The sequence below is a fragment of the Gadus macrocephalus genome, chromosome 11 (assembly GCF_031168955.1).
Source record: "Gadus macrocephalus chromosome 11, ASM3116895v1".
NCBI classification, from domain to species: Eukaryota; Metazoa; Chordata; class Actinopteri; order Gadiformes; family Gadidae; genus Gadus; species Gadus macrocephalus.
The window spans coordinates 9,181,457-9,208,666 of record NC_082392.1 but is presented as its reverse complement, the minus strand read 5'-3'; the positions used below and the strand labels follow the sequence as shown (position 1 = coordinate 9,208,666).

At 48.5% G+C, this 27,210-nt stretch overlaps 1 protein-coding gene across 1 annotated transcript in view; it reads right to left on the bottom strand.

The window, feature by feature from the left end:
- si:ch73-22o12.1 (poliovirus receptor homolog) overlaps positions 1–27,210 on the bottom strand; it is a 46,301-nt gene that overhangs the window by 5,310 nt on the left and 13,781 nt on the right. The window contains exons 2-6 of the mRNA XM_060064103.1: positions 10,845–10,954; positions 7,676–7,925; positions 6,048–6,341; positions 5,592–5,709; positions 4,421–4,569 (exon numbers count right to left, since the gene is read on the bottom strand). Coding sequence (XP_059920086.1) covers positions 4,421–4,569; positions 5,592–5,709; positions 6,048–6,341; positions 7,676–7,925; positions 10,845–10,954 — 921 coding nt within the window. The remainder of the gene's footprint in view (positions 1–4,420; positions 4,570–5,591; positions 5,710–6,047; positions 6,342–7,675; positions 7,926–10,844; positions 10,955–27,210) is intronic.

Here is a 27,210-nt window from a genome sequence, read left to right as displayed (position 1 = left end):
CCATAAACTCTGTGTCCCTCTGCCTTTCTTTGTGGCCCCCCTCCCTCTCTGCGCCTCGCCTCTCTCCCCGGTCCTCCATCACCTCCCCCGGCTGTTGGAGTACCTGATGGTCCGTCTGTCCCTCTGCATCTCACCATCTGTCCCTCTCTCCTCGCCTCTCCCTTTCTGTGTGCATGTCTCCCGGGTGGCGTTGCTCTGAAACGTTCCTGGACATCTCTTGGTTTTAATTACTATTTGGTTTTGCACCGGCAAAGCTGAATGATTGACAAGAGGAAGGCCACCGGAGGCCCGCTCAAGACCCACTCCAGGGGCCGGCACATCCCAAACAAAGCACCACTAGAATCCATTAAGAGGAACCGAGAGGACGACTACCCAACAACGCGGCTGTGATGGACCAGCCGTACATGCCATCGGGAGAGAGCGAGCCAAACACATCCAAACCCACCACAAATATTCCTCTATAGGGAGCAAGGACGTCCTGCACCTGCACCAACCCCCCACCCCCCCCACCCGCCTGTCCCCGACGTCACGGAAGACCATACGCTCCGAGTGACATAAAATTGAAGTGAGTTGGAGCGGAAGGAATGTCTACTGCAGCCTCATTTACAAACACGCACACACAGGGGTGGCTGGGGCTGGGCTGTACCCGGAGCAGAGCATAGCAGTGCTCCATGTCAGCATGTTAAGTAGTTAGGGGGGTGTGTGTGTGTGTGTGTGTGTGTGTGTGTGTGTGTGTGTGTGTGTGTGTGTGTGTGTGTGTGTGTGTGTGTGTGTGTGTGTGTGTGTGTGTGTGTGTGTGTGTGTGTGTGTGTGTGTGTGTGTGTGAATGAGGGGTGGGCAGAGGGCCAGCTGTGAACTGGAAAGGGGGATTTGGCTCCATCAGATCTGTTCTGTAGCCCGTCTGCCAGAGACAAACACTGGCAGACAGGCAGATGCAAACAGAAACACACCCGCAGTGACACACACATTGGCAGACAAACACACACGGAATGATACACACACGCCAACATGCACACGCATTGACAGACACACGCATCGACGGACAACCACACACACATTAACAAACACAAACAGCTCCCCATCGACCCCCCAGTGGTGTAAGAAAGGCCAAGGCCCGCGCCCTTGAAGACCGTCTCCTTAGATAAGATTTGGAGATGGCCGTGTGGCACCAACTCAGGAGCCCTGTCTGTCCAGATGTACCCAGTAGACAGACATCTCCCGGGGAACGCAGGCAGCGGAAATTAACTTACTTGCCGTTCAGACGGGGTGGGGAAATTATTCTGGAAGGGTTATTGGCTCACCATGGGAGATGGGCAAACAAGAAGAGAGTGTATAGAAGGAAGGATTGGACCTGTGATTAAGGGAGGGTGACTTTGGTTAAAGAGTGGCGGGCAAAGACAGCAAGGGAGAAGGGTAGAGAGGGAGGTGGGTAGCAAGGACGTAGGAGGACGAGGGACAGAAGAGAGAGAAAGTAGCGATGTGAAGGGTTTCCGAGCCCATCCCCGGCCTCAAGAGAGCAGAGAGTGTGCTGAGAGAGGTGCGAGAGCAATGGAGAGACACAGCCAGAGAAATCAGAAATAGATAAGGGGAAAATGAGGCTCTGTATGCCACAAATGGACATGACGTGAGAAAGCCACAGAGGCCATTTGTGAGTGACTAAGCACTAGGACCGGGGAGGACATGTCGCGCTATCTGTTGCCCTCCAAGCCCCCCGGAGACAATGATGCGACCGAGGGCAAAGAACACGCTTACCCCCACGCGGCTACCTTTAAATAGGGATTATGCCTGTTTGGGTATGTGTGTGTTCATGCGTGCAGGCTTACGCGGCCGTATGAATATGCCGCTGCATGTGTGTGTATGTGTCATGCAGCTGTTTGGTTCCAGGGAGCAGGGGACCTGCCACGGAGCAGGTGCTGGCCATTTCACGCCTGTCGGCCCCCCTTAGCGCTGTTTGTCCACACACATTCACATTAGCCTCCACAGGTTCCCATCTGGAGGTCCACGATGCCTCTGCCTCCCTCCCTGCCTGCCTTTGTCCCTATCCCTGCCTTTCAACACGCACCTCCCTCTCCTCACACTGAATCGCTCACTCACTCCCTATAGAATACACTTTAAAAAATGGTAAACGTCAAGACAGTATAGAAAAATTAAACGCCATATTTTTCACCTGCTGGCCCCCCGTCTTTGAAGCTCCCCACTAAACGAGCCGAGAGGCAAACCAGGGAAAATACAGAAGAAAGAACAGAGAAAAATGGGGGAATGATGGAATTAGGGATGAATCGTCCACATGAGAGACTAAGACAGTAAGACAGGAGAGAGAGAGATAAGGAGAACGACAGGGGGAATAAGAGCAAGGGAAGCACAAAGTAGCTGAAACAGCAGAGCCAGACTGATCCTCTCACACACACACACACACACACACACACACACACACACACACACACACACACACACACACACACACACACACACACACACACACACACACACACACACACACACACACACACACACAATCGAGAAAAAAAAAAAAAAAAAGAAGAGGGCAATATTGATGAGGGAGGACAGAGTGCCATAAGAGTCCCATGCGAGGCTTAACTGCCATCAGCAGCCGCTGCAATCCTCTTCGTCTTTCCCCGGGAGACTGGGCATGGCACACTGCCTCTGATTTATCGCACGACACACATCCATCCACACGTGTCTCTACTCTCTCCTCCAGAAGCTGAACCCTGGGACTCCCTGCTCCTTGTTCAACCTGCCTCCATGCCGCTTCCAGCTTGTTGCACACAGCGGGAGCTGGCGGGGGGCTCGCCTCGTTCTCCTTTGCCACGCCGACGGTGGCAGACACAGAGCAGCCTCCCAGGGATACACCATTGCATGAACAGCAGCACCACAGGGAGTTGGAGGAAGCGAGAGACAGATTGAGAGAGTCTCGAAAATATAAAAATATAGAGGCAGAGACAAGACAAGAGAGAAGAAACACGAATGCATTGAAGGAAAATAATGAAAAAAAATAAACGAGTGAACGAGGGGGCGAATGAGGAGGTGGGAGGGCTCTTAAGAGTAAGCCACCGGAGAAATGCATCTCATTCCATTACAGCAGACCCCCCCCCCCCCCCCCACCCTCTCCCCATAATGTCAGCAGAAAATAACTTCCGGTTAAGTGCAAGGGGATGTATTTTGTATGAGAGGAGGTGCGGGGACTGATCCAATCCCTCAGCCTCTTGGAGGGGTTGAAGATGAGGGGGGGGGGGGGGGGGGGGGGGGCTAATGGGCGACTGAGGGGACGAAAGTATAGAACAATGGAAGTCGCTCATTCTCTATGGCTGGCTGGATTCACTGTACAATCCTTCAAGGCCAAAAGAAGCAGGCCAGAATGACACGAACACACGAACACACACACACACACACACACACACACACACACACACACACAGAGAGAGGGAGAGAACGAGAAAGAGAGAGGGAAAGAACGAGAGAGAGGGAGCAAGAGAAAGAGAGAGCGATAGTTTGGCAGCAACTGAGTGCGATGCAACAGACCACTACCCTCTTCAAAGTCAACAATATCATCAAGTATTAAACAAGTCATTAACTGCAACTGCAGACACGTCTAAGAGACATTGAGACCAGCAATGGGCTCCTCTCCCTTCTGCGCTCGCTAATTGCCATTTCCAGAAGAGTATACTTTTCTGTAAAATGAAAGCATTTGATGAAAGCTAGATTGGATTCAGATCCCTCTACGATGCAGCATGTTGTTTTACGACTTGCCTCCATCGTGAACCGCTATTGTAGTGTGCAACAAAGCCCCTTTCAAACGCAACTGTGGTAGAGAGTGTATAAGCAGACCTTGAACACAGGTGAGGCGGGGAAACTTTGACAATAGATTGATTGAGTGCATGGTAAAAAGGTGCCAGAGTACATGCTTTCATCAAACGCAACCGGAAAATAGAATGTCACCTAGGACAGAGCAGCTGAACCCACTAACCCTACACTACAGACCCATGAATTAATTGTGTGCGCACGCAGGTACAGAGGATTGCACCTTCGGAATGATTGACGAGCATCAGTGTGTGTGATGAACTATGCATGGGATGAATCACACTTAGGTGCAGTGCAAATGATATGGAGCGCTTGTATTCCTTCGATTAACCAGGGAAGCGCTCTGGGTAAGACACAGCACCCCAAGTGTACCTGAATGTTTGTATCAGCATGTGCGTTAGGAGTTTAAGCATTGTGCGGTGTGTGTCTGTTCAACACGAGCCACGGCCAGGGTTATCTGTACTGTACAGATAACCCTGGCACACTGACACACACTCCCTCACAAACACTCTCACGCAGTTGTACAGTACAACTGCGTGAGAGTGTTTGTGGGGGAGTGTGTGTATGGGGAGGGGAGGGGAGGAGGGGGGCAGTGACCCACCTCTGACCAGGGCGGTGACCTGCTCCTTGCCCGTGCCCAGGCGGTTTTTGACCTCGCAGATGAAGGTGGTGTTGACGGCCTCGTCCACCTTCAGCACGGTGAGCTTGTGCTCCTTGAGGACCACTGTGTCGGGCATCTCTCCCGTCAGGCTGCAGTGGCACAAGGGCACAGGGATCAAAAGAGGGGCGAGAGAGTGAGAGAGAGAGAGAGGGAGAGAGACGGAGGGCTGGAGAGAAGAGGGTTAGATCCCCTCTCTCGCTCAGCCAAAGAGACGACAAAGACAATGAATGAAGAGAGAAAAGAACAGAATGCAAAAGCAAAATACAAACAGGGAAACCAAATGAAAAAGGCAGGAACAGAAAGCGAAAGCTAATGAGCAACAAAGAGAAAGCTAAGAAAATCACATTAAAGAAAGCAAAAGAACAAAAGCGGTTCAAAACTGGCTATTATGAAGAACAAAAAAGTGGACCAGATGGAAATAAAAACCGAAACAGATGGAAAGCAACAATGAAAATAAATAGTGAAATAAACAAAACGGAAACGAACACATCTCTCAAACTACAATAAAAGGCCTTGAGGGGACAAAGCAGACTTTAGTTTTTTTATTCTCCATTGGGAATGACTTTGCCTCAGCCCACAAAAATGCTGTGGATTGTGCTGTGCTAAAGTCCACTAATCCAGAACACAAGCCATTTACTCTCTTGGGATAACACACCATCAATCCAATAACACACGGGCAAAAAGGGAGAGGAAACACAATGAGGACAGAAGACGCATCTAAATGATTGGCTTTAGCCCAGAATCTCATCTCGGCCGTTAAAAGTTTCAAACTTGGCTATTCTCCTATTTTGTCAGTTACGCTCATAGCAGTAAATGGGGAGTGAGGAAACGGCGGTTACATTGTGTTTCCCCATTGTGCGGGGGTTGAATCAAAAGTCACCCAGAACAATAGGAGAAATGATCTCGCTCTCTCTCGCCCCCTCTCCCTCACTCACTCAATCAGCGGATAGGGCTAGCGTGGTGACCAGCGCAACTCCGACCGCTGTAGTCACTAATGAACATCTAGGGATGGAACGATAAGCCAGTGTGTGACGGGAATGAGGGAAGAACACAATGAGCAGGGGGAAGCAGGCCTCCTTCTTAAGTAGAAGAAGAAGGGGGTAACACTTACATCCTCCATTTGACCGTGGTGGGGTGGGGGTTGCCGTTGGCCTGGCAGGTGAGCTCCACGTTGGTGCGACCGACGTACCAGTTGTTGTCATAGCCAATGATGGTCACCTTAGGCGGGTCTGGAGAGAGGAGCCGACAGCAGAAGGCAGAGGTGAGCCAATGCAAACAATGGGTTACGGCAGACTGACCAATAGGGGAGGGATTCATTATAAATTATTCTACACTGGGAATTCTGTAGCATGAATGTGAGTGCGTGTATGTGCGTGTGACTAGTTAAGTTTTTCAAATGTACTACTTCTACTCTTTCAGCAGAGGCTTTTATGGGAAGCCCCTCAGTGGATTTCTTATCCCTGCATATGATCAAGCAGCAGGTGGGTGTTGGGCCCTCTACTGCAGGTGGCCTGAGTGCGGACGGCGGACGCAGCGTGTCGTCGGATCCCTGCGTGGGCGGACTCACATTCCACAGCCAGCTTCATGGGGAAGCTCTCGGGCTTGGTCAGCGTGCGGTGCGTCACCACGCAGCTGATGTCTTTGCCGTTGTCGGCGGCGGTGGGAACCAGGAGGTACTCGCTGACCACCGTCACCATGTTGTCAGCGCCTGTTTTGGGCACCGTGGAGGCGTTGCCGTTGGCGGTGGTCACCCAGGAGATGAGGGCCTCCGGGCGGCCGTTTGCAGACTGGCACCGGGCCACCACGGCAGGCTTGGTGCCGGCGACCGCCGTCACCGCTTCCGCCGTGTTCTTAGGCTTGGCTGTTAGAGAGAGCACGAGACAGAGAGAGTCAGACAAACAAAGCCGGTAGCAGTACAGAAAAGGGTTAAAAAAATACCAAAGAAAAGATAAGTGGATGATTATCCATAAAGCAGTCCAGTCAAAGACACATTGAAACCCTCCTCTGACTAATACAGGCCCCGCACCCCGCTCTCCTTATCCACAAGTCTCCGGCTCTCCTCTTCAGAGCCAACATTGATAAACAATTACGACTGCTGGTCCAGAGCAAACACACTGACGCTCTAAATCTCCCTTCGCTCTCTCCCTCCCATTGCCATCATTGATTAACAATCGCCACCACTGGCCCTGTGCATCACCCAAATTCAGAACCCTAAATCATTATATAATGCCCTACGCCTACCCCCATCACACACGCCATGACAGACATGCACACCTGTAGACATACACACCTTTCGGTACGTTTGTACTGGTGTTTGATTTTACTTGGGTTTTCGTCCGTAGAGAGGGGTGTGTGTGTGTGTGTGTGTGTGTGTGTGTGTGTGTGTGTGTGTGTGTGTGTGTGTGTGTGTGTGTGTGTGTGTGTGTGTGTGTGTGTGTGTGTGTGTGTGTGTGTGTGTGTGTGTGTACTCTCCCCACCCCGAGCAAGCCATACACAATCTTCCCCTCAGTACTCTTGTGTAAGATCAGAGGAGAGCAGGGAGGACAGGGGCTGACAGTGGACATGACAAGCAGCTAGATCAATACCCTGCCTGAGGGAAGGGAAGCCAGGGGGAGAGATAAAGGAGGGAGGGCGGAGGGAGGGAGGGGAGGCAGGACGTGGGGATCCAGGGAGAGAGTTGGGCAAGGGAGAGAGGAGAAGCAGGGGCAAAGCAGGAAGAGAGACAGAGGTTGAGGGATAGAGAGAGAGAGACCAGGAAAGAGAGAGACAGAGGGTTAGAAAGAGACAGGGACACAGAAGGAGAGGGAGAGAGACATGAAGGGAATGTTGATAGGGACGGTTGGTGGAGGAGAGGGGGAGCAGAATGGTCATCACCACCACTGGTGATGGGCCAAGGTTAGAGCCATGAATCTATTGCATTAACAAGAACCCAATTGATCTGACACTACCACTTATAACATCAATTAAGACCTGACCGGAGGTGCTTTTAACCCGTCAGCCATTCCAGGGGGAATGGGGGGAAGCTAGGGCAGGCCATTTTTTTACATTTACATATATATGCGCAAACACAGTCCCTTGAGCTTAGACTAATGCGCACGCACGCACGGTCGCACGCCAAAATCAACCTTTCCATTAGCTTGGACAAATACACACACACACACACACACACACACACACACACACACACACCCCTACCTAGCATGATGAGGGAGGTGGTGCCCAGCTCGTTGCCACTGGGGTAGGTGGCGAACTCGCAGATGTACTTCCCCTCGTCGCTCATCTTCACGTCGCTGATCTGGATGGAGGGGTTGGGCAGGGAGGGGGGGTTGGTGACGAAGGTGACCCGCCCCTTCTGCGGCGTCTCCGGGAAGTGGGCGCCGAAGTTGGGGTGGTAGACGGCGATGTTGACCCTCTCGCCCTCAACAGGCTCGTAGATCCAAGTCACCTGGGGGGAGGTTGAAGGTAGGGGGGGCAGAGTTTGAGGGGGGGCCGAGCCATCGATCTCTAGGACAAATTAAGCCATTAGGGGGATTTCGGTTTAAGGGTGAAATTGCAGAGCCCGGTCGATTTGGGAGCAATTTATACATACGATGACCAGAGGGAGATTAACAGGATTTCTTTATGTTGGCAAATCACGATATTGTCAATTAGAACTGAATAATTCATTAAAAAGTTGGATGTGAAAACATGAAATATTAATTTCCCATTTGTGAGAACATACCGGTTTTCTTATATATAAATCTAAGGGATTGAAGGAACTTGTTCACAGACATATGTATTATTTCACTCTTTTTTACATAATCCTCTAAGCATGCTGTGACAATATAATCAAGATGTTAACATATTACACAAATTACAACGTCATTTATGATTGGTCACAACAAAGGGCACACTGGCAGTTGCTAGGTAGATAACTTTGCCCTCCTTAAAGTTAAAACCTGCAGCAGTTAACTGTGTAACCGACATCTGTCATATGAAGCACCCACTCCAAAACAAGATGTTTGGCATCATGGTTTGTGAACTGAAATGAGCCATTTAGTCTAAATGTGCCAAACCACATGTGATTTAGTGCACGGATGAAATTATGTTAAATGCAACCAAAAGTAATGAATGGATTTTCTTTTTTATTGTACGTGTCTGCTCAACGAAAAAGAGTAGTGCTTGAGTATGGTCCCCTGAGTCCCTGGAAAAAAACATCTGGATAATTACCACATTGACTATATTTTTGGAATGCATCGTACAAAATAATAAATACAAGCCAATTCAGAAGCCTCCGATCCATAAGTTCATCGTGGCGTTTGATTTCAGGATGGTTCTGTAATGATTTCCTATTGGGCGAGAAGCCATTGTGGCTGGGGCTGTTCTGACAGATTGAGCTACTTTGAGTCAGCACATGGCGACGCCATTTAGGCATGAAATGTGTTCTTTTATTCTTCCATTTTGTACACTGTTACAATAAGTAACAGTGTACAAACCAGCTCTGTGTCTGTCTGAATATGTATGCCTGTGTGTGTTTGTCTGTAGATGCATGCCTGTGTGCGCGCGCGCGCGTGTGTGTGTGTCTGTAAGCATGCCTGTGTTTGTGTGAATATTTATGCATGCCTGTCTGAGTGTGTCTGTATATGCATGTGTCTTTATATGCATGTGTGTGTGTGTGTGTGTGTGTGTGTGTGTGTGTGTGTGTGTGTGTGTGTGTGTGTGTGTGTGTGTGTGTGTGTGTGTGTGTGTGTGTGTGTGTGTGTGTGTGTGTGTGTGTGTGTGTGTGTGTGTGTGTGTGTGTGTGTGACCGGATATGAAGGCAGTGTTGACGCGCCGCTGCTGAATTTTCTCCGCCGCTGCAATAAAAATCCTTCTCCTAATTTTTTTTTTTTACGTAGCTCCTTTTAGAAAATGTACAGCGCGTAACGTCAATTGCGCAGCACGCGGCACATCGTCACGTAACCAACATCTAAGAAGAAAAATACACAGCGAGTGTGGCAGTTGTTGGCAGTAGGCTACCCTACACGGTTGCAAAGTTACATTGATTCTAGCAGTAGCGAGTGAAGCGGAAGATCGAAGAAAGAAGGAAAGAGAGAGACAGACAGAGAGAGAGAGAGGCAGACAGAGAGAGAGAGAGAGAGAGAAAGTAAGTTGCTAAAATGTGTCGCTACATGACCACCAGTGTTAAAAACCCTCTGAGCCTCATTCATTTTATTGTATCTATAAACCGCAACCTCCGTGCCGTTTTTCCTCTAGTATTGTGTGTGTGTGTGTGTGTGTGTGTGTAGGCCTATGTGTGTGTGTGCGTGTTGTCGCTCTTTTTGGGATCACTCATAGCCTTTACAGGAGCTTATATCCAGTCAGGAATTTATAGCCTAGGTATTTTTGGGAACTTTGAAAAATGAATCCATACTGTTAGATCCGATGTTGTTCTTTATTGCCATATAAAATCCGTTTTCATCGCGTATTTTAGTTAGGGATTTATGCTAATCGCCTGTAAGCATGTGGTCATTAGCATAAATGCAGGGAAAAAACCTAAGGACTTCTTAAAAGATCATGAATAGTTTCTATTATGTATGACTTATATTTATTTTATAATTTTCTCATCACTTTTTGACTCCCAAGACTAAGAAGAAGTGTTTTAAGAAATAACAAGCTTATCATCGCTCTCTTGTCCTCTTCCCCTGACTCTCACTGTCTCACAAAGGAGCTGAGCTCACCTGAGGTCTATTTGTAGTGCTAAGGCTCACACTGATTGGTATTCAATTAGCTTTATTTATGTGTGTGAGTCTGTGTTCTTTTCAAATTTTAGTTAGGTTTATAATTTAAAAAGATGTGTTTGGCCCATTGTTGCAGGAGATTTCATTTTTGAACAAAGTCTCTTATGTAAAAAACAGTTATGCTTTGGGCATAGCAACCATGTTTAGTGTTTAAGCATTAGGCAAAAATCTGTAAATAAATTGTGCAAATTATATTTGCGTTGTGGCATTTTTTGTTTAAATATTACTATACAAAAATATAAAAATCTGTAAATGAAGACACAAAAGGCAAAGTTACAACACCAATAATCCCATCTACAGTAATACACAGGACTGTTTGAATAGGATTTAAGTGCATATTCTCCTCTCAAAGTGCACCAGATTCATGCATTCCAATGTAAAGGGTACAAAAAAATTTCGGCTGGGGGGGCATGCCCCCGGACCCCCCTACAGGGATCAGGGAGCCACACCACCGCTGCTGAAAAAAATCCTGCGGGAAACACTGGAAGGTGTGTGTGCACATGCATGTGTGTGCATACGTGTGTTCTTATATGTATGCATGCCACCCTGCGTGCTTTAGTATGCGCATGTGTGTATGCATCTGCATCTGCGTGTTTGTGCCTAACCTGAGTTAGCTGGATGCCGGAGGGGTCATTGAAGGAACAGCGCAGGTTCACCGTCTGGCCTGGGTAGGACAGGACCTCCGTCTCCACCTTCACCCGCTGGCCCAGCCCGCCTGCAGGACAAGGAGGAGAGGGGTTAGAGGAGGACTAGAGTAAACCATACCTGGCTCCACCCCCTGAACAAATTTGAAAGATGCAAAAATGTGCAGGCAGCAAATGGAACCTGGTGCAGGGGGAAGAAAATAACAACACACACACACAGAGACACATTTCTTTCCCAAGTTTTAAGGTTGCATTACAGTAAAGTGATATCCTTTTCTGAACTAACCAGACTGTTCTATCTGTTCTATTATTTGCCTTTACCATATGCGTCAATATATCCACGTTATGATGAAATATTATTATCATGATCGTTTATAAAGATATCAAAGCGGTTTTGATAAAAAACATTCATATTTGATCTTGTCTATATAGGCCAGCAATACAGAAACTAAATTCCTCAACATGACGCAATTCCTTCTTAAGACTACACAGACAAATGTGTGTCATGATGAGGTAAGTCATATATAGATAGATGAGGCACCAGTGTTTGATCCTTTAGGTTGGATTGGTTTCTTAGGGAAAGGGGCGGGGGAATTTAGGCAGAGGTGTGTTGTGATTGGGCCTCCCAGTGATTAATGAGGTCGTGTGTGAAGGCGTCTGGTACAACAGAGCGTAGCTGGCTTTCTGTAGAGCAAGTAGGCCAACCCTACAGGAGTCTGGTATATGTCCATGACTCTGTGTGCGTGTGTGCGTGCACCAGGAAAGGGGAGAGGAAAGCCAGCACTGGAGCACATTGGTCATAAATCATTGAGATGGGCTATGCCTTCCCGTAGCCTGCCATTTGCTCGAACGCATTCCTGTGTGAAAACACCAGCTAGCATAGAGTAGACTCTAAATAAATATGTTTTTCCTTCTGCACGTTTGCGAGTCCCAGAGTGTCGTCTCCTGGTGTTTAGGCAAAAAACGTTAAAGTGAGCATGTGAGAGGAACAGAGGTAGATTGGAGAGATAGAAGATTGATAGAATGTTAGAGTGTACGTAATGAAAAAAAAAATTGGAATTGCCTGTGTGAGTGAGTGTGCAATAATGAATGTCAGCAAATCAGCCCTGCTTTAACTTAGGACTGGATTATATCTGGAGACGCCCAACATTTAAATTCCTTGCTGTGTATGGGTCACACAAAATATAGAGGAACTGGCCTGTGTCTACTTACTAATACTCTGACTCAAACACTGTTACGATCAGGACGTAGAATTACACACACACACACACACACGAAAAGGTCAATCGTCTACTTGTCACCGTGGCAGCAATAACCACCCCTTCCTTGGGGGTTGGTGAGGAATCAATATATAGACAGAAACATGCAAACGGTTACGGGAGGAAACGAGGGAGAGCCACTAAGCGAGCAATACTGTGAAAAAACCAAAAAAAAAAAAAATACCAACAGACACTTTCCTAGAATAACACCAGCTCTCGGCAGGCTGGCCCAATTTACAAGCACCAAACAACCTCCTTGTAGCCACAGAGGAACCGCCGGTCGCTGAGCAGTCCCTGGGAGCCAGCACTGAGCCTTACTTGAGCGGAGAGCACGCACACACACACACACACACACACAATTTGTGTTCCTATCCTCTGCTACTGTCGTCCTGTGATCTCTGAAGTGTCCAGGGTGTTTATTGGATCCCCGCACTACAATCCTCCTCTCCCACCCCGGCTAACTGCAGATGAGCTCGGGGCCTCTGGCGCGAGCCTGCTCCGCCGTGCACGTGCAGCGAGGAGAGGAAAGAGGAGACGCCATCCTCAGCTTCATTGGCCGTAATTGGTCGCTATGGATTAAGACAAGCTCACGCGGCACAGGTAATTACGCACGACAGTATCGACGCGTCCTGTCGGGGTTCCGTCCCCCATAAGATGCTGAGCCTCGCCTGTGTGGCAGCCGCACGAACAGGGGAGGTGAGGGGTGTGTGCGTGTGCGTGTGCGTGTGCGTGTGCGTGTGCATGTGTGTGTGCGTGTGCATGTGCGTGTGCGTGTGCGTGGGTTAGGGAGGAGCGCCACGACTGCTGTCCGTCATTCAGATGCAATAAGAGAAGAGGCAACCCGGGTCAAGTCTCGTCTTAGCCGAGATGAGAGACGGAGCGGCCTTATGAGACTACACAGCCCCGGGGAAATGAATATTAGGCACACACCGAGAAAGACGCAAGCACGCACGCACGCACCATTTGTGTGTGACGGGACCCGAAGCCCTCAAGGACTGCACAGTGAGTTCAGGCCGGCGATGAGGGGAGGGGGGGGGGGGGGTGCATTTGAAGTAGTAATTGTCAGTATAAATATTTAGTGAGCTATGGCCATATTGAAACGCAGGGAGCCCAGGGAACAAAAGAGATGGGCAGCATCCAGGGAGGTAGCAGCCTCACAAGAAGAGGAGGCGGCTCAGGGATCCAAGTGAGCAGAGAAGAAAAGGATAAACGAGGGGGGAAAAGACGACGCGAACAGTAGCAATGTGTCACAGCTGCTCTACTTTACGGCAGCTCCACTGCCCGCAGGTGACACACACCAGCAGCGCACAAACACGCACACACACACTGGCATCCCAAAGTAGCACATCAATGTAAATCAAATGTCACCGTACTGTCACCCATCGTTATGTATTTAACTCCCACACGCGCCGCACACACACACACACACACACACATGCATCATACACAAACACACACGTGCACACACACATACAAACACACCCACACACACACACACACACGTGTCACAAACACACACGTGCACACGACAGGCTTGCCATATTAACGGTTCCCTGTGATCCCCTGCCTGGTCACACTGACATTTTCATATTCCTCAGCATTCCAGAGGGGGGGGAGGAAGACGAATCGGAGAGGAAGGGAGGGATAGAGGAGGTGTGGCAGGAGGAGGATGACGGGATGAAAGGAGGAGAGAAAGAGAGGAGGGACAGACGACGAATGCCAAAAGAGATACAGGGCGGCGGGGGTGGGGGGAGGGTGTGCTGGGAAGAGGGGGATGAAAGGGTGTGAATGTGGTCTGCGCCAGGAATAGAGAATTAGAGGAAGAAGAGAAAGAGAGCCAGGGGTGCGAAGGAGAGGAGCTGCCGAGGGAAGGAGAAGTAGGAAGGAAGCCAGTCCATCAGAGGAGAGGCAGCGCTAAATGAAGGCTCATAGAGACGGGGGGGAAAAGGAAAACAAAAGTAGCGTCCAGAGTGAGTTCTAACAAAACTGATGATAGAAAATAAAGACCAAGACCCCAGAAAAAAAAGTAGGAAGAGAAAGTGAAGTAAAAGGAGGAGGGGGCGCCGAGGAGGAAACAGAGCGAGGAGAGGCTGATGGCCAAGGGAGGGTGGGGGGGAGCCATACTGTACACCTGACCTTGAGAGGGTACCGCCATCGGAGGCTAGAGAGAGGAACAGAGCGAGATAAGGGGAGGAGAGAGAGAGAGAGCCAGAGCATGACAGAGGGAGAGAGAGAGAGCGTATGAGAGCGGGACGGAGACAGACGCAGAGAGTGAGACAGAGCGCAGGGAGAACGAGACCGAGATAAACAGCGAGAGAGAGAACGAGCAGCACAGCGAGTGAGAGCTAGGGAGGAGCAGGAGCGAGGGGGAGAGAGAGAGACAAGAGCAAGCGAAAGACCAGGAGCGAGTGAGGCCAGAATAAAAATACTAATTTTCACAGCGGTCCATTAGAGCCAGCCGTGGCGTATGAAAGGTGAACGGGCTCTTATCAGCTGCCACCCGCCCACCCGCCCGCCCGCCCGCCCGACCGGCCCAGGGCTAATGTCATTCATGTCCTTTGCTTGATCCCTGCTAGAGTGGGGGAAAGCACAGCATCAGGGGACAGGCGGCGCAGGCCATCACCCAAAATATCGAATGGCCTTCAGAGCTCACTGATTCTCGCCCGTTTCTCCTCGCTTGCGGCTGCGCCCCGCCAGGTGGACCCGAATGTCGAGTTCTTTGCCGTCCAAGATAGGTACAAATTACTTTGCCGGGTGCCAGCATTTGAGCGAGCGTGTGTCTCAGAGGAAGTAAGTGTTTAAAATTCGGTGTGCGACTGCAAGCGTTTGTGTGTGTGTGAGATAGAATCGCCTACTGGCCTCCATCTTGCAGAGTTTCCTCTATAGTGCTATAATGCAGTAATAAGCAGCCGGCACGCTATTCTGCCCGAACAGGCCACTGTGAATGTGTTCATTTGCATTACGTCCTGTTGCCGCCTGGGCCATTGTTGTGCCTTCCCACAGCAAACCCCGAAGAATGAGCTTTGACACAAGCAATATGGAGCGGGGGAGAGAAACGGTTCCATTTTCTGGCAGACAGAATGTTCCTCTGCCTGCAAACCGCCTCTCTCATCGACTTGCACAAACAATGCTTCCTTCTTGGACTCTTCCCTCTTCTCACACACCGCATTTCAAACTTGGGTTCAGAAGCAACAATCACATTGTTTTTTCCTGAGACGCAAGGCCTATTGTGGTCGTTTCCTCACCCCCTTCCCACTCGCCTCCCCTGAGACATAACTCTAACAATTGTGTGTATATGGATGAATGCACGCACACACATGCCACGGTGTGTGTGTGTGTGTGTGTGCGCAGTAGGACTCCATCATTTGGGTCCAACTATTGTTTGACATAATGAGTGTGGTGTGCCCACCTGCTGAGGGGTATGTGGCGCTCCCTGCACTCGCACGGTGACGGCGTTTCACCTCCCCTGCTGCCCCCTGACTACACTAATGGCCATTATCAGCTCGGCACTGGAACAGGACCAACGCGGAGGCAGTGGACTGCCGCTGCTCCACAGCAATCGGCGTGGCAGCAGTTCCTTTGACCTTGAACGCCGCGCTCCACACAAACTACACAAAGCACAAAACCACCGGGACAGACCCTTATCGAAAGTGCATTTTCCGATACTGCTTTTACACACGCACAGAACCACCCGCCCCCCCCCCACCCCCCACCCCCAGAGGGACGTGGGTGGTTTGGTATGCACGGCGCAGGGTGGAAATGCAGCTTAGCTTTGACAGGCGAGGCAGTTTGACACGCTGGGAATAAAACCGGGAAATGAAGACTGGCGACGTGGCTCGTCTTGGTATTGACCTTTCGCGCGGTGCTCTTCATCAGCGGGGGCCAATCAATAGCGCATAGGGGAGGCTACATTTAGAAGGTAACCGCGACGCACGTCTCTGGTGTCTTACTGTTAAACCCTGCACGGGGGGGGGGGGGAATACAGGAGTCTACGCTGGGCTATCGATCGCCAAGGTTGGATAAAAGCACACGCTTCAAAGTCAAAGTGGGGAGGTCCTACAGGATACAAAAAAAATAATATATACTGTATTAAGAGCAGGGAATGGGGTGGGGATGATAGAGGGTGGTATGTTTTGTTGTATTGGGAAGTGAAGAAGAGGAAGAGCCGGGTTTGGAATACACGCAGTGTTGTTAGAGAGATGTTGCGTGAGGGAGGCTTGAGGTGGGGATCTCACCTCTGTGATGCAACAGGAGAGGAGGCGGTGGGGGGGGGGGGGGGGGGGGGGGGGGAACTGGGCGGGAGAGGCAGTGATTGAGGGGGGGGACTTGGGAACAGTCTACTTCATTCACAGCGATGCTGTGAAACGTTGCAAAAGCCAACTCGGGGAAACTGAGTTGGATGGGGGGGGGGGGGAGGGGAACGGGTGGAAGGGCTGAGGCGCATGAGAAAGATACAGAAGTGAAGCGAGAGTAAAAAGGAGAGAGGGATGCAGAGAGGGAGGGACAGAAGAAGACGAATAGGCTTCAAAGTGCCATCCAAAGATGAACAGCTGGAGGAGAAATATGCTCTGGGTTCTGGTGGTATCTCTGGCTCGCTGTGCGCGCACGCGTGTCTGCGCGTATGTTAAGCTAGATTTGAATAGGTAGGCACAACGCTCTATTAATAGGACATTTCAAATTGTTCCTCGTTACAAAGTACATTAACAAAGAAGGAACACCTCATATACCATATTATCTATGCTAAACAATTAATAGACCTTTTAACACCATCAAACAAACCCTGACTGGCTATGCCAAAACGTTGAAGACCCCCGCCCCTGAGGCTATACTCAGCCCATGACCTTTGTTTTACTCTGCGGCTAAAGTTTATGCAGTATGCATGAGGCTTTCAGGAAAGAGGAAACTAGTAAAGCACAATAAATCCCAACAGGTCTGTTAACTGCAGGGTCCCCGACAGGAAATTACATACACAATGGCCCATGTATCTCTACGGACTTCTTTCGCTTTCGCTCGCCTCCCCTCCCCCACCCCCCCTGAGTTTCAGCTGTGTACATGCATAGCCCAAAGCTGACTAAGAATCTGGTTAAACAAGTCCTCCCAGTTTGCTTTGAAATGGGAGACAATTGTGTTTGAAACAAAAACAAGGCCACTGAATTCTGTCCGACAGGCGAAAGAGGTTTCTCTACATTGGATAATCTTTTACCTCTCGCACCTCCTAACCCATACCAAGTACAGAACAACGGACTGTGTTAACCGCCATGAGACATCCTTTAAAGATAATAGAAACCTGCAACACAAGGACGAGAGGACACAAAAGAAGATCGTGTTGAGAGAAGATATGTGCATATGTACGACCGGAGGTAACGACCTCACGGACCCAATGAAAACGCTAGGACAGGGACCAAGACAAGGACTCCCTATAGCAGTTACACGGGACCCCACACACACACACACACACACACACACACACACACACACACACACACACACACACACACACCTCTTTTCCATAGGGGTGAATTATTCATTCCCTTGGCGAGAAGAAGAGCTCTATCTAGCTCTCCTCCTACCTCCATTATTAATAAACACAAACATCTACACTGTACCCAGGAGAAACGGACACATGGAAGAGAGACAGACAGACAGAGACACCCACACCTTTTGGAGGTGAGGGCAAGGGAATAAGCTACTTCAAAAGTGGATGTGGTACCTTGTCTGGGGTTTAAAACAGGAAAACCTGAGAAAAAGACAAAAACCTCAAACGCAGGCCTGAGACAAAACACTTGTTTAATGTCAACCCCGGGTGCAGTATGGCAGGGCTATGTTCAGGGCCAGTAAAGCCGCACTTTTAACAGAGCCAGGTTTACTGTGGACAAAAAGGACGCCGCTTTCCTAAAGCAAAAAAATAACCACAGCCCAGTGCCTCCAACCGCTGCCTCAGAGGCAGACTGAATACCAGTAAGTGGCTGACTGACTGACTGACTGACTGACTGACTGACTGACTGACTGACTGCACGGCTGGACGGTCACCAGCCACCCAGAGGCCTCGCTAGTTTCTTTTTTATGCCCGGCTGCATACCCCTTCCTCCATCTCTCTGTGGCTCTCACTCTCCCACCGCTGTATGCCGCTTTCTATTCCGTGCCACAGAACTCTTCTTTTTTTTCGCAGTGTATCCATTTTTATCTCCAAGGCGTATTTGTGTCTTCACATATCTGCTCCTCCGTCTTCCATCTGGATTCACAGGTCGGCATCACTGGTCCTTGCATTATGACTGTGCTGGCTTTTCCTCTATAGTTTACTGCTTAAGAATAGATAGAGAATGTCAGAAATGTTTACCTGAGAAACTTGTCAAGTGCAAAAAGAGACCCCAGGTCAGACTACGATGACTTAATTTGCTTTTCATAGCACCATTTCTAATAACATTCCTTCCTCCCTCCCTCCCTCCCTCCCTCCCTCCCTCCCTCCGTGTGTGATACAGGGCAACTCCATTCACCCAAGAACGCTGCAGACACACGTGGCAGTGTGCATGTGTGATGTTCAGCATTTCCCATTAATACCTTTGTGTCTGCTGTATAGGACACTTGTTAACATAATGCAATTATGAGTTCTATTTTCACCAGCCTAACAACACTTCGATGTGAGAGTCTACCAAGGTGTCACAGAGGATATTTCAGGCGAGGCGTGATCCCTCTCTAAAAATCCGAACCAAACACAACTCAAGTGAGAGGAATCCCATCACCACAGCCATCCCTGCGCCGCAAATACAAAGTGAGATGTTTCGCCTGCTCATCACCACCAGATAAGGCTCCACCTTCATCTCACCTTGAGAGGTGTAGGAGGTTGGGCCTTGGGGGGGGGGGGGGGGGGGGGTGGTAGGAGGAGATGGGATGGTACGGTAGGTCATGGTTCATTCCCGAGCTCCTCTGTTTAAGGGCTGCCAATCAAACATCCTCTGATGAGCCCATTGGTCAACACTGCTGGCGTGAACCGCCCCCAATCAAAAGGGTGAGGGAGCAATCCAATTCCAGGGCCACATTAAAGGATTAAAAACGCAGTACCGCGATATGACAGAGACGGCTATTGCAGCGATCAATCTGTCAGTTCGGGACACATGGTGGGTTATTAAATCAACGCTAGTTATATGGAGCACAGAAGGTGAGCAGCAAAACAAACAGTCAGGGATTACCAACACCAATATATTTAAAAAAAGATGCACAGCTGACGGCACTGTCACACCACACTGCCGACAGGCAGAGTGTGAGAGATTGTGTTCAACAGTGTGAAATACGTGTCTGCAGAGATGGAAAGACTTAAAGCCTACAATGTGTAAGAGAAAAATGCAGAGAAGTTAATTTGCAATAAATTTCGCCCAACATTTTTGGATTTCGCCCATTTTTTTTTTTGTAGGCATGGATGCATGCCTACAATATGTATAATTGTATTCATTATATTTAAATATAAAAAAATATTATACATCACTTTTATAAAAGCAGTTTTCATATGACATGATTTAATTATGATTACGGACTGAAGGATTGAAAAAATATTGTACATATTTTGCCATTGCCTGTTTCTATGACAAAAGAAGTTTGTTTCTATGACAATAGAACCCAACTTATTCCAAGCAGCAGATTCCATAAAAAGACTCCATGACATTGCCAACCGGAAATGAAGGAAGAAATGAGGAGACACACACACACACACACACACACACACACACACACACACACACACACACACACACACACACACACACACACACACACACACACACACACACACACACACACACACACACACACACACACACACACATATATATTTAAAAATGAATGAAAAAGAAAGAGAAACACCAAAATAAAGAGAGACTAAAGAAACAGAGACACAGCCAGAAGGAGAAGGAGAGAGACTGGTAAAAGAGGCGAGGGTAGGCCAATAATCACAAAGGGATAAGAAACATCAGATGGATAAATGAGCCAATAAGAAGATAATGGTTTGGAGAGCTGACAGCTTTAGGTACGACGACCGCTTTTCACTGCACGTCGTTCAGTCGGCCATTATCTTCTCTCAAAGGTTTCCCGGCGAGGGCGGCATGGCCCCATTGTCTCCCGTCTCAAGGGGAGACGTGCAACACACACACACACACACACACACACACACACACACACACACACACACACACACACACACACACACACACACACACACACACACACACACACACACACACACGGTGACAGGAAAGGTGATACTAAGTGCGGGACGTGAGAGGACAAATGAGAGAAGACGGTAGGCGTGGTTTCAAACAAACACTACTTTATCTACAAATAAACACGCATGTGTGCTTGCTTTTGTGCGGGTCAATGAGAGAGGTCTCTGGCCCTCCCTCTCCCTCCCAAACGAACGGTCACTATGACAACTTGCCATAGGAGAGCGGTGTATCTTTAGCTGCTGAGGGACAAAGTAATTAATCAATAACAAATACACAACCAATCAACAGGTGTTTCAAGTAGATGGCCAGACATGGGGCAATAACCTTATGCCATTCCACTGGAAGGGATATGAAGATCACAGGAAAGCGACTTCCCAGACACCGGAAAACAGGAATTGGACACACACACACACACACACACACACACACACACACACACACACACACACACACACACACACACACACACACACACACACACACACACACACACACACACCTAACTTGTTTACCATCCATCTTGCCTATTAAGATAAAGTGACAGACAGGAACTGGGGTAATAAAAAGCTGTGAGAATGTGCGTGCGTGTGTAGGAGGGCCGTAGTGCTGCTTAATCTTGGAGGACAGGTAGGACTTTCATTATCACAGCAGCCTCCCAGGTTTTTAGAGCGGCATAACACGCGACCGATCCCAGGGAACTGTTGCTATTCGCGTCGTCAAAGACATTGCAGTGTGCATATCCTCCAGTTTCTGACAGACATTACTAGCACAACAAGGAAGCAGTGGGGGATTTGTTAAAAATGTAATTAAAGCCATAATTCTACCATTTCCAGGGTGTAATCATGACAAGCACAGGAACACGCACACTCGCAGCGAATGTAATCATGGCTCTTGGTATGCGAATGTAAAACATTAACTTTTACACCTCCCAGTTGTTTCACCGAGCAACGCTACATGTACGTCACCATGTAGCAAGGGCCACCTGTAGTGCGCTCTAAAAAGGTAGAGGGGAAAAGCCTGCTTCTGAACTAAAGTGTAAGCAAGTCTATGTGCAAATGTGTGGTTTGGTACGTGCGCGCGGCTGTGCACATTATATTCCTGCAATGCAGGCAGGCATTCGACAGTGCGGCAGATCAAACGCGAGCGGGGTAATCACAGACGTAGGGCTAATTAGCACGCTGCTCAAAGGGGAGCAGTGAATGAGCAATGATGAGGATCCTCTCCTCCGATTCCCTGGCTGACGCAGAACACCCGCGCGACCAGCACAGCGCTCACAGGTCGCAGCGTGGGGGTGAAGTGCAACCAGCGCTGGCCTCCACCGCGGGCCCAATCCCGATCTTATCATCCACAGGCACGCTGGCGGGAGAAAAGCGGCGCTCGATATCTTATCGCGCACACACACACACACACGCGCGCGCACACACACACTCTTCAATCTCAAGCACAGCAAAGGCAGCATCCTGAAATTAGGCTGCATGTTATGTTTCTCATTAGGGATTTCTGGAGCGATTAAGTTTGCGCGTGCAAGTGATATTCCACGCTCCGGAGTGGCGTGCGCGCAGGTTTCTCCCTGAGCGCAGCAAGCCGGTGTTGATTAGCACCGGATCTGCCAGGCTGATCCCGGATTTCCACGGGATCAGAGGGACAACGGTCCGTGCGTTCAGCAACCAATTACAGATGTGACGCTCATGCACAGCGGTGCGCACACACAAGACAGGGATTTTCAGGGCTAAAGTCCTCAAGAGGTGTGTGTGTGAGTGAGTGAGTGAGTGAGTGAGTGAGTGAGTGAGTGAGTGAGTGAGTGAGTGAGTGAGTGAGTGAGTGCGTGTTCCCCCACCCTCGGATGAGAGGACACCTGTCAGACCTGTTCATCACTCATCGGGGATGGGTAGGTTGAGAGAGACCAAAAGGAAACAATACGTAACGAATGCATCTAACCACTAATGGGAGCTCAGCTAACCCAAATAAAAAAGCCACTTGAGCATTTTCCAACTGCCCCAGTTTACCTACGAAATCAAGCTCCAGCTCTACGTCTATACATCAATCTTGAGCACAGCCTTTTCGCCACTCCAATTATATCTAGCTCAGAGAATGTTGTCCAAGTGGCGATCAGTGAAACCTCACTTGAGCGTCACTTGACAAAACAATACTTTTAACAGGAGAGAGTATTGTGCGGATCATGGCATACATTTGCTTCAACTAATTGGCTCCCGGTTGGCCTCCACACTTTTCGGACTACAATGACAGCGATTCACTCCTAGTACAGGCAGAAACTGGAACACAATAGTTGCTAAGTGACCACCCAAAAAAACAGCACTGTTTAGTAATAAAGGGCCGATGTCACCTGAACGCTGAGAGTTTTGTTGTTGAGGCAGGAGAGGAATGTGAGTGGTGGAAGAATAGAAAAAATGGGAAGTGTCATTTGAGAGGAAAATGTCGGTGGAGAGAGGTGACGAGGAGAACTCACGGCATCAAAGTACAGGGAGCAAAGTACACGGAGGTAAATAAAGAGTGAAAGACTAGGCTGGAGTGGAGATAGGGGGCCGAGAGAGGGAGGAATGAGTGGTGCCGCAGAGCAGAGCAACAGCTGCCGTGCATCACATCTGGTCCATGTGGAGTCATCAGCAAACAGACAGACTGGAACCGACCCACTGAGGCAAGCCCCGGGGAGAGAGAGATGGAGGGAAGTTGGGATGGAAGAAGAGAGAACCAGAGAGAGAGAGAGAGAGAGAGAGAGAGAGAGAGAGAGAGAGAGAGAGAGAGAGAGAGAGAGAGAGAGAGAGAGAGAGAGAGAGAGAGAGAGAGAGAGAGAGAGAGAGAGAGAGAGAGAGAGAGAGAGAGAGAACCAGAGAGAGAGAGAGAGAGCGAGAGCGAGAGCGAGAGCGAGAGCGAGAGCGAGAGAGAGGAAATGGAAGAAGAGGGAGGAAGGAGAGAGAACCAGGGAGCAAGCGAGCGAGCGAAAGATGGAAGAGGAGAAATATGAGGGGGTGGAGAAAGAGAGAAAGAGAGCAAGAGAGAGACAGGTTGAGAGGGAGAAAAAGAAAGGCAAGAGGGAAAGAGCGAGATATTGAAGAAGGAAAATAGGGGGGGGGGGCGGTGGAAGGGAGAAAGGAAGAAGAGCGACAGATTGACAGCAACAGTGAGACAGAAGGAAGAGGAGAGGAGAGGGGTAGAGGAAGGGAGATATTGAGAAAGGGTGAAAGAGAGAGCAAGACATGGGTGGTAAGTGCGCAGCTAGAGAGGAGGGCTTGGGGAGAGACACAATTAGAGAAATTGAGGCTGATGAGAAAAGAGCGCCAACCGTAGCAACCATTTCGGAAACCTGTTACTTCCCTGAAAACACCATAGGGAGAAGGGAGAGAGGTCCACCTGGGACAGGAATAACATGTGTCTGTTTATTCTTCCTCCATCCACCAACCGCCCCTCACCCACCTTCTTTTGCCCCCAATCTACATCTGACAGAAGAAGAAGAGAGGCCTGTGAGAGTAAAGATGAAAGGCCTAGGTCTGTGTGTCTCTCTCTCTGTGTGTGTGTGTGTGTGTGTGTGTGTGTGTGTGTGTGTGTGTGTGTGTGTGTGTGTGTGTGTGTGTGTGTGTGTGTGTGTGTGTGTGTGTGTGTGTGTGTGTGTGTGTGTGTGTGTGTGTGTGTGTGTGTGTGTGTGTGTGTGTGTGTGTGTGTGTCAACTCATCCTATGTGGGAGACGCCCTGTCGCAACAATAGCAACTAGTGCACACGGGGGGCAGAAAGAGATCAAATGTCCCTATGCTGACCCTCAGAGAGGAGAACCAGAGTGTGTGTGTAGCGAGAGTGCGACCATGGTCGACAATTATGGATTAAAACACTGTTACTGATGTATGAGGATCATAAAAGATTTAATTAGCCATCGTTAAATCTACTTGATGAAGCCACACCAAATGTACAGTGCACTTTAGAATTATATGGTATTAAATGAACAGCTTGTTGGTGCATTTGGCGAACGATATCTTAATTACACATAAATAAGAAACACTGCAGTGTTTTCTGCTTCAGGTTACAGAGGACCTCCTAGGCAACGTTGAGAAAGACCCAAGCACAGACACTGATATAGCGGTTATAAAACATTGGTTTCTGGGAAAATAAGTTTGCACAGCAGTTAGCCTGGGTGAGTGGCCCGTTTGTAAAAGCACCATAGTATCCTGCTCACATGAGGTTCCTATGATTGGAAACCAGACCTCTCTGTTTTCAAGCATGCATATTAGCTTACAGCTGGTCTCCTCTCGCCCAGTGTACACTTTAACCCCGGGGGCATGTTCCTGGGGCAGGGGGGGTAGAGGAAGGGGACAGGGATGTAGACATTTCGCTTATTCAGGGCAGCAGCCAGTGGGGGCGGGTAACCAGCTATGGTGGATTCCGGCTCTATCGCTTGGCAGGAAATTCTGCCAAAATCCCAAAGCCGTTTTTATGCCACCATTTGTTGCTGAAGCCTCAAAGTAGCATCGTAGCCTCACCGGCCTAGTATAGCTGGGCTAAGCTACAGACAAAGCTCATATTGTGTCCGTGGCTCTGCACGGTGGGATTGCACCTAGCTCCTCCTCCCCCGTTTCCTCAGTCACTATCTGGCCCTCCTGCGTCTGAACCCACCGCTGACTAAAGAGCTATCGACCCACACAGCAGGCCCTCGGGAAATAGTTACTCACTCAGTAGGATAATTAACACAAAGACTTTTTGACAATGATTTGCACCCATTTTCGCCGTCTAACTGGTGTGTCTTTTTGTATAAGTCTGTATAAAAATCTTATCTTATCTTATAAAGCCCATCAAAAGGACCTCAGGAACAGCCCAGGTCGACTGTGAGTTTTCACCTTGTGAGTCCAGATTGCCAACACTAGCTTGTGGCAAGGGTCCAAGTTATTATTTTCCATCATCCCCCCCCCCCCCTCTAACACACCTTTAGTTATGGGCTTTTGTCTTAGGTTTGCTTCATTGAGTGTTTACATCATTATTATTGAAATATTTAATTTGATTGTCATTCAATGAAGATATCAACTTAAACGTTGATACCCAGTACTCGTATAAATTAATAACCACGAGAAAATGTGCCTCTGATGAATGGAAAAGGTCTGATGCATACTTTACATTTTCATATACTTCATTTTAGTGACTGTCAGTTAGACTGTTTGGTTGATGTTACAAAGGGTTTACACACTATCGATAGTGTGTAAAATTAACCATAATTATTGTAATATATTTTTCCGAATCGCCCTGCACTACCCCTAGGTACTGAATCAAGCGTCGATTTTGGATCGGGGATCTTGAATAGTTGACTGTTGTATGGTGAGATAAGGTCAGATACAAAGCCCAACCAATGAATCTATACCTCGGAAACATCTCTTCTTTCACAGCCATCTTGTGCCAGTGTCTGTCTCTTCGTTTCACGCTGGGCCATACAGACTCATATTCACCTCTTCCTCTTTCCTCCTGTCCCTCTCCCTCACCAAGCCTTTAAATGGATGCGTTTTCACACTTACTAGCTTTCACAGTCTATGCATGTCATGTTTCCCCTCCTCTCACTTCTGAAGTGTCAATTCAATTTGATATAACTCATCTTTCTTTTCCCCAGGCAGGACTGCCTATTTCTCGGGGTAACCGATGTCAGTGCTACCTGCCTGGGTGAGAGTTCGTTCAGACTGTTGATTTCCATGCATACATTTGCATGGCAAATTGTATTACAAGCAGCTGTCAACGTTACCTACAATTTTGCTTTGTTCATTGTCAACGCTCAGTTTTTTAATTGACGATGGTAAAGTACCTCATGCTAATTAAAGCCCCATGTTGTCAGATACGTCAATATGCTTCTTATCACTAGGCCTCTGATCTATATCTTTAGATTAAGAGACGGGAAGTAAGAAATTTGCGGAAGCGAGAGAGCCAAGTTTATACATCCTATCGGCAATTATTGTTGGGGATTGATTGTACAAGTTACCTTCAGTCGACAAGTTCAGTCACAAAATCGGTTGAAAACAGTTCCAACGGTTCCTTTCTCACTTTGAAGGGTGAAGTTGTTAAACGGGGGAAATTCTCTGTAAAATGAGCGTGTTGAAAACTTTTTTTCCACAGTAAGTTTTCTATTGCCTGCAAACCCGGTGGAACCGAAGAAGGAGCAGGGTTTTTGAAAAACACTTACAACTATGTCTATTGTTTCTAAAACCTTTACGACAGTCACATTGTTATTCTTTCAACTGCAGAATTTCTCCTGCTTAAACAAGGGTTCACTTAACGTTTAAAACAGGATTTAGTACTATTAAATGTTGCACCTACAGACCAACTTCCCTCAAATTTCACACACACACACACACACACACACACACACACACACACACACACACACACACACACACACACACACACACACACACACACACACACACACACACACACACACACACACACACACCTCATTACCACTCTTGACAGTCCAGTAACAGGCTCCTCACTCGCTCACAGCTCCCTCTATTCCCTTTAGCTACTGCCAAGCCAAATTTACCTCCAACGACAGATTACGTTTGCCCCGCCACCTCAAAGCACCCCCTCCTCCCATTCGCCAATTGTGATCTCGTCAGCACTATCCTGTTGCACGTGCCTGTGACCATTCATTTGTAGCTAAAATTAAAAGTACCTACAGATAAATAATACGTGGAGATACTACCAAGTTGCTGCCGTGGTCCGCTTTCTGAGCAAGTTTTATGAGATCAACCCACCAACAAAAAAAGAAAATAATGAGAAAATGAATGTAGTCTACAAAACATAATTATGTTAAAGAGGATTATAAACAGTAATATTAGAATGTATTTTAGGAGCTCACTTCAGATTGTGCAA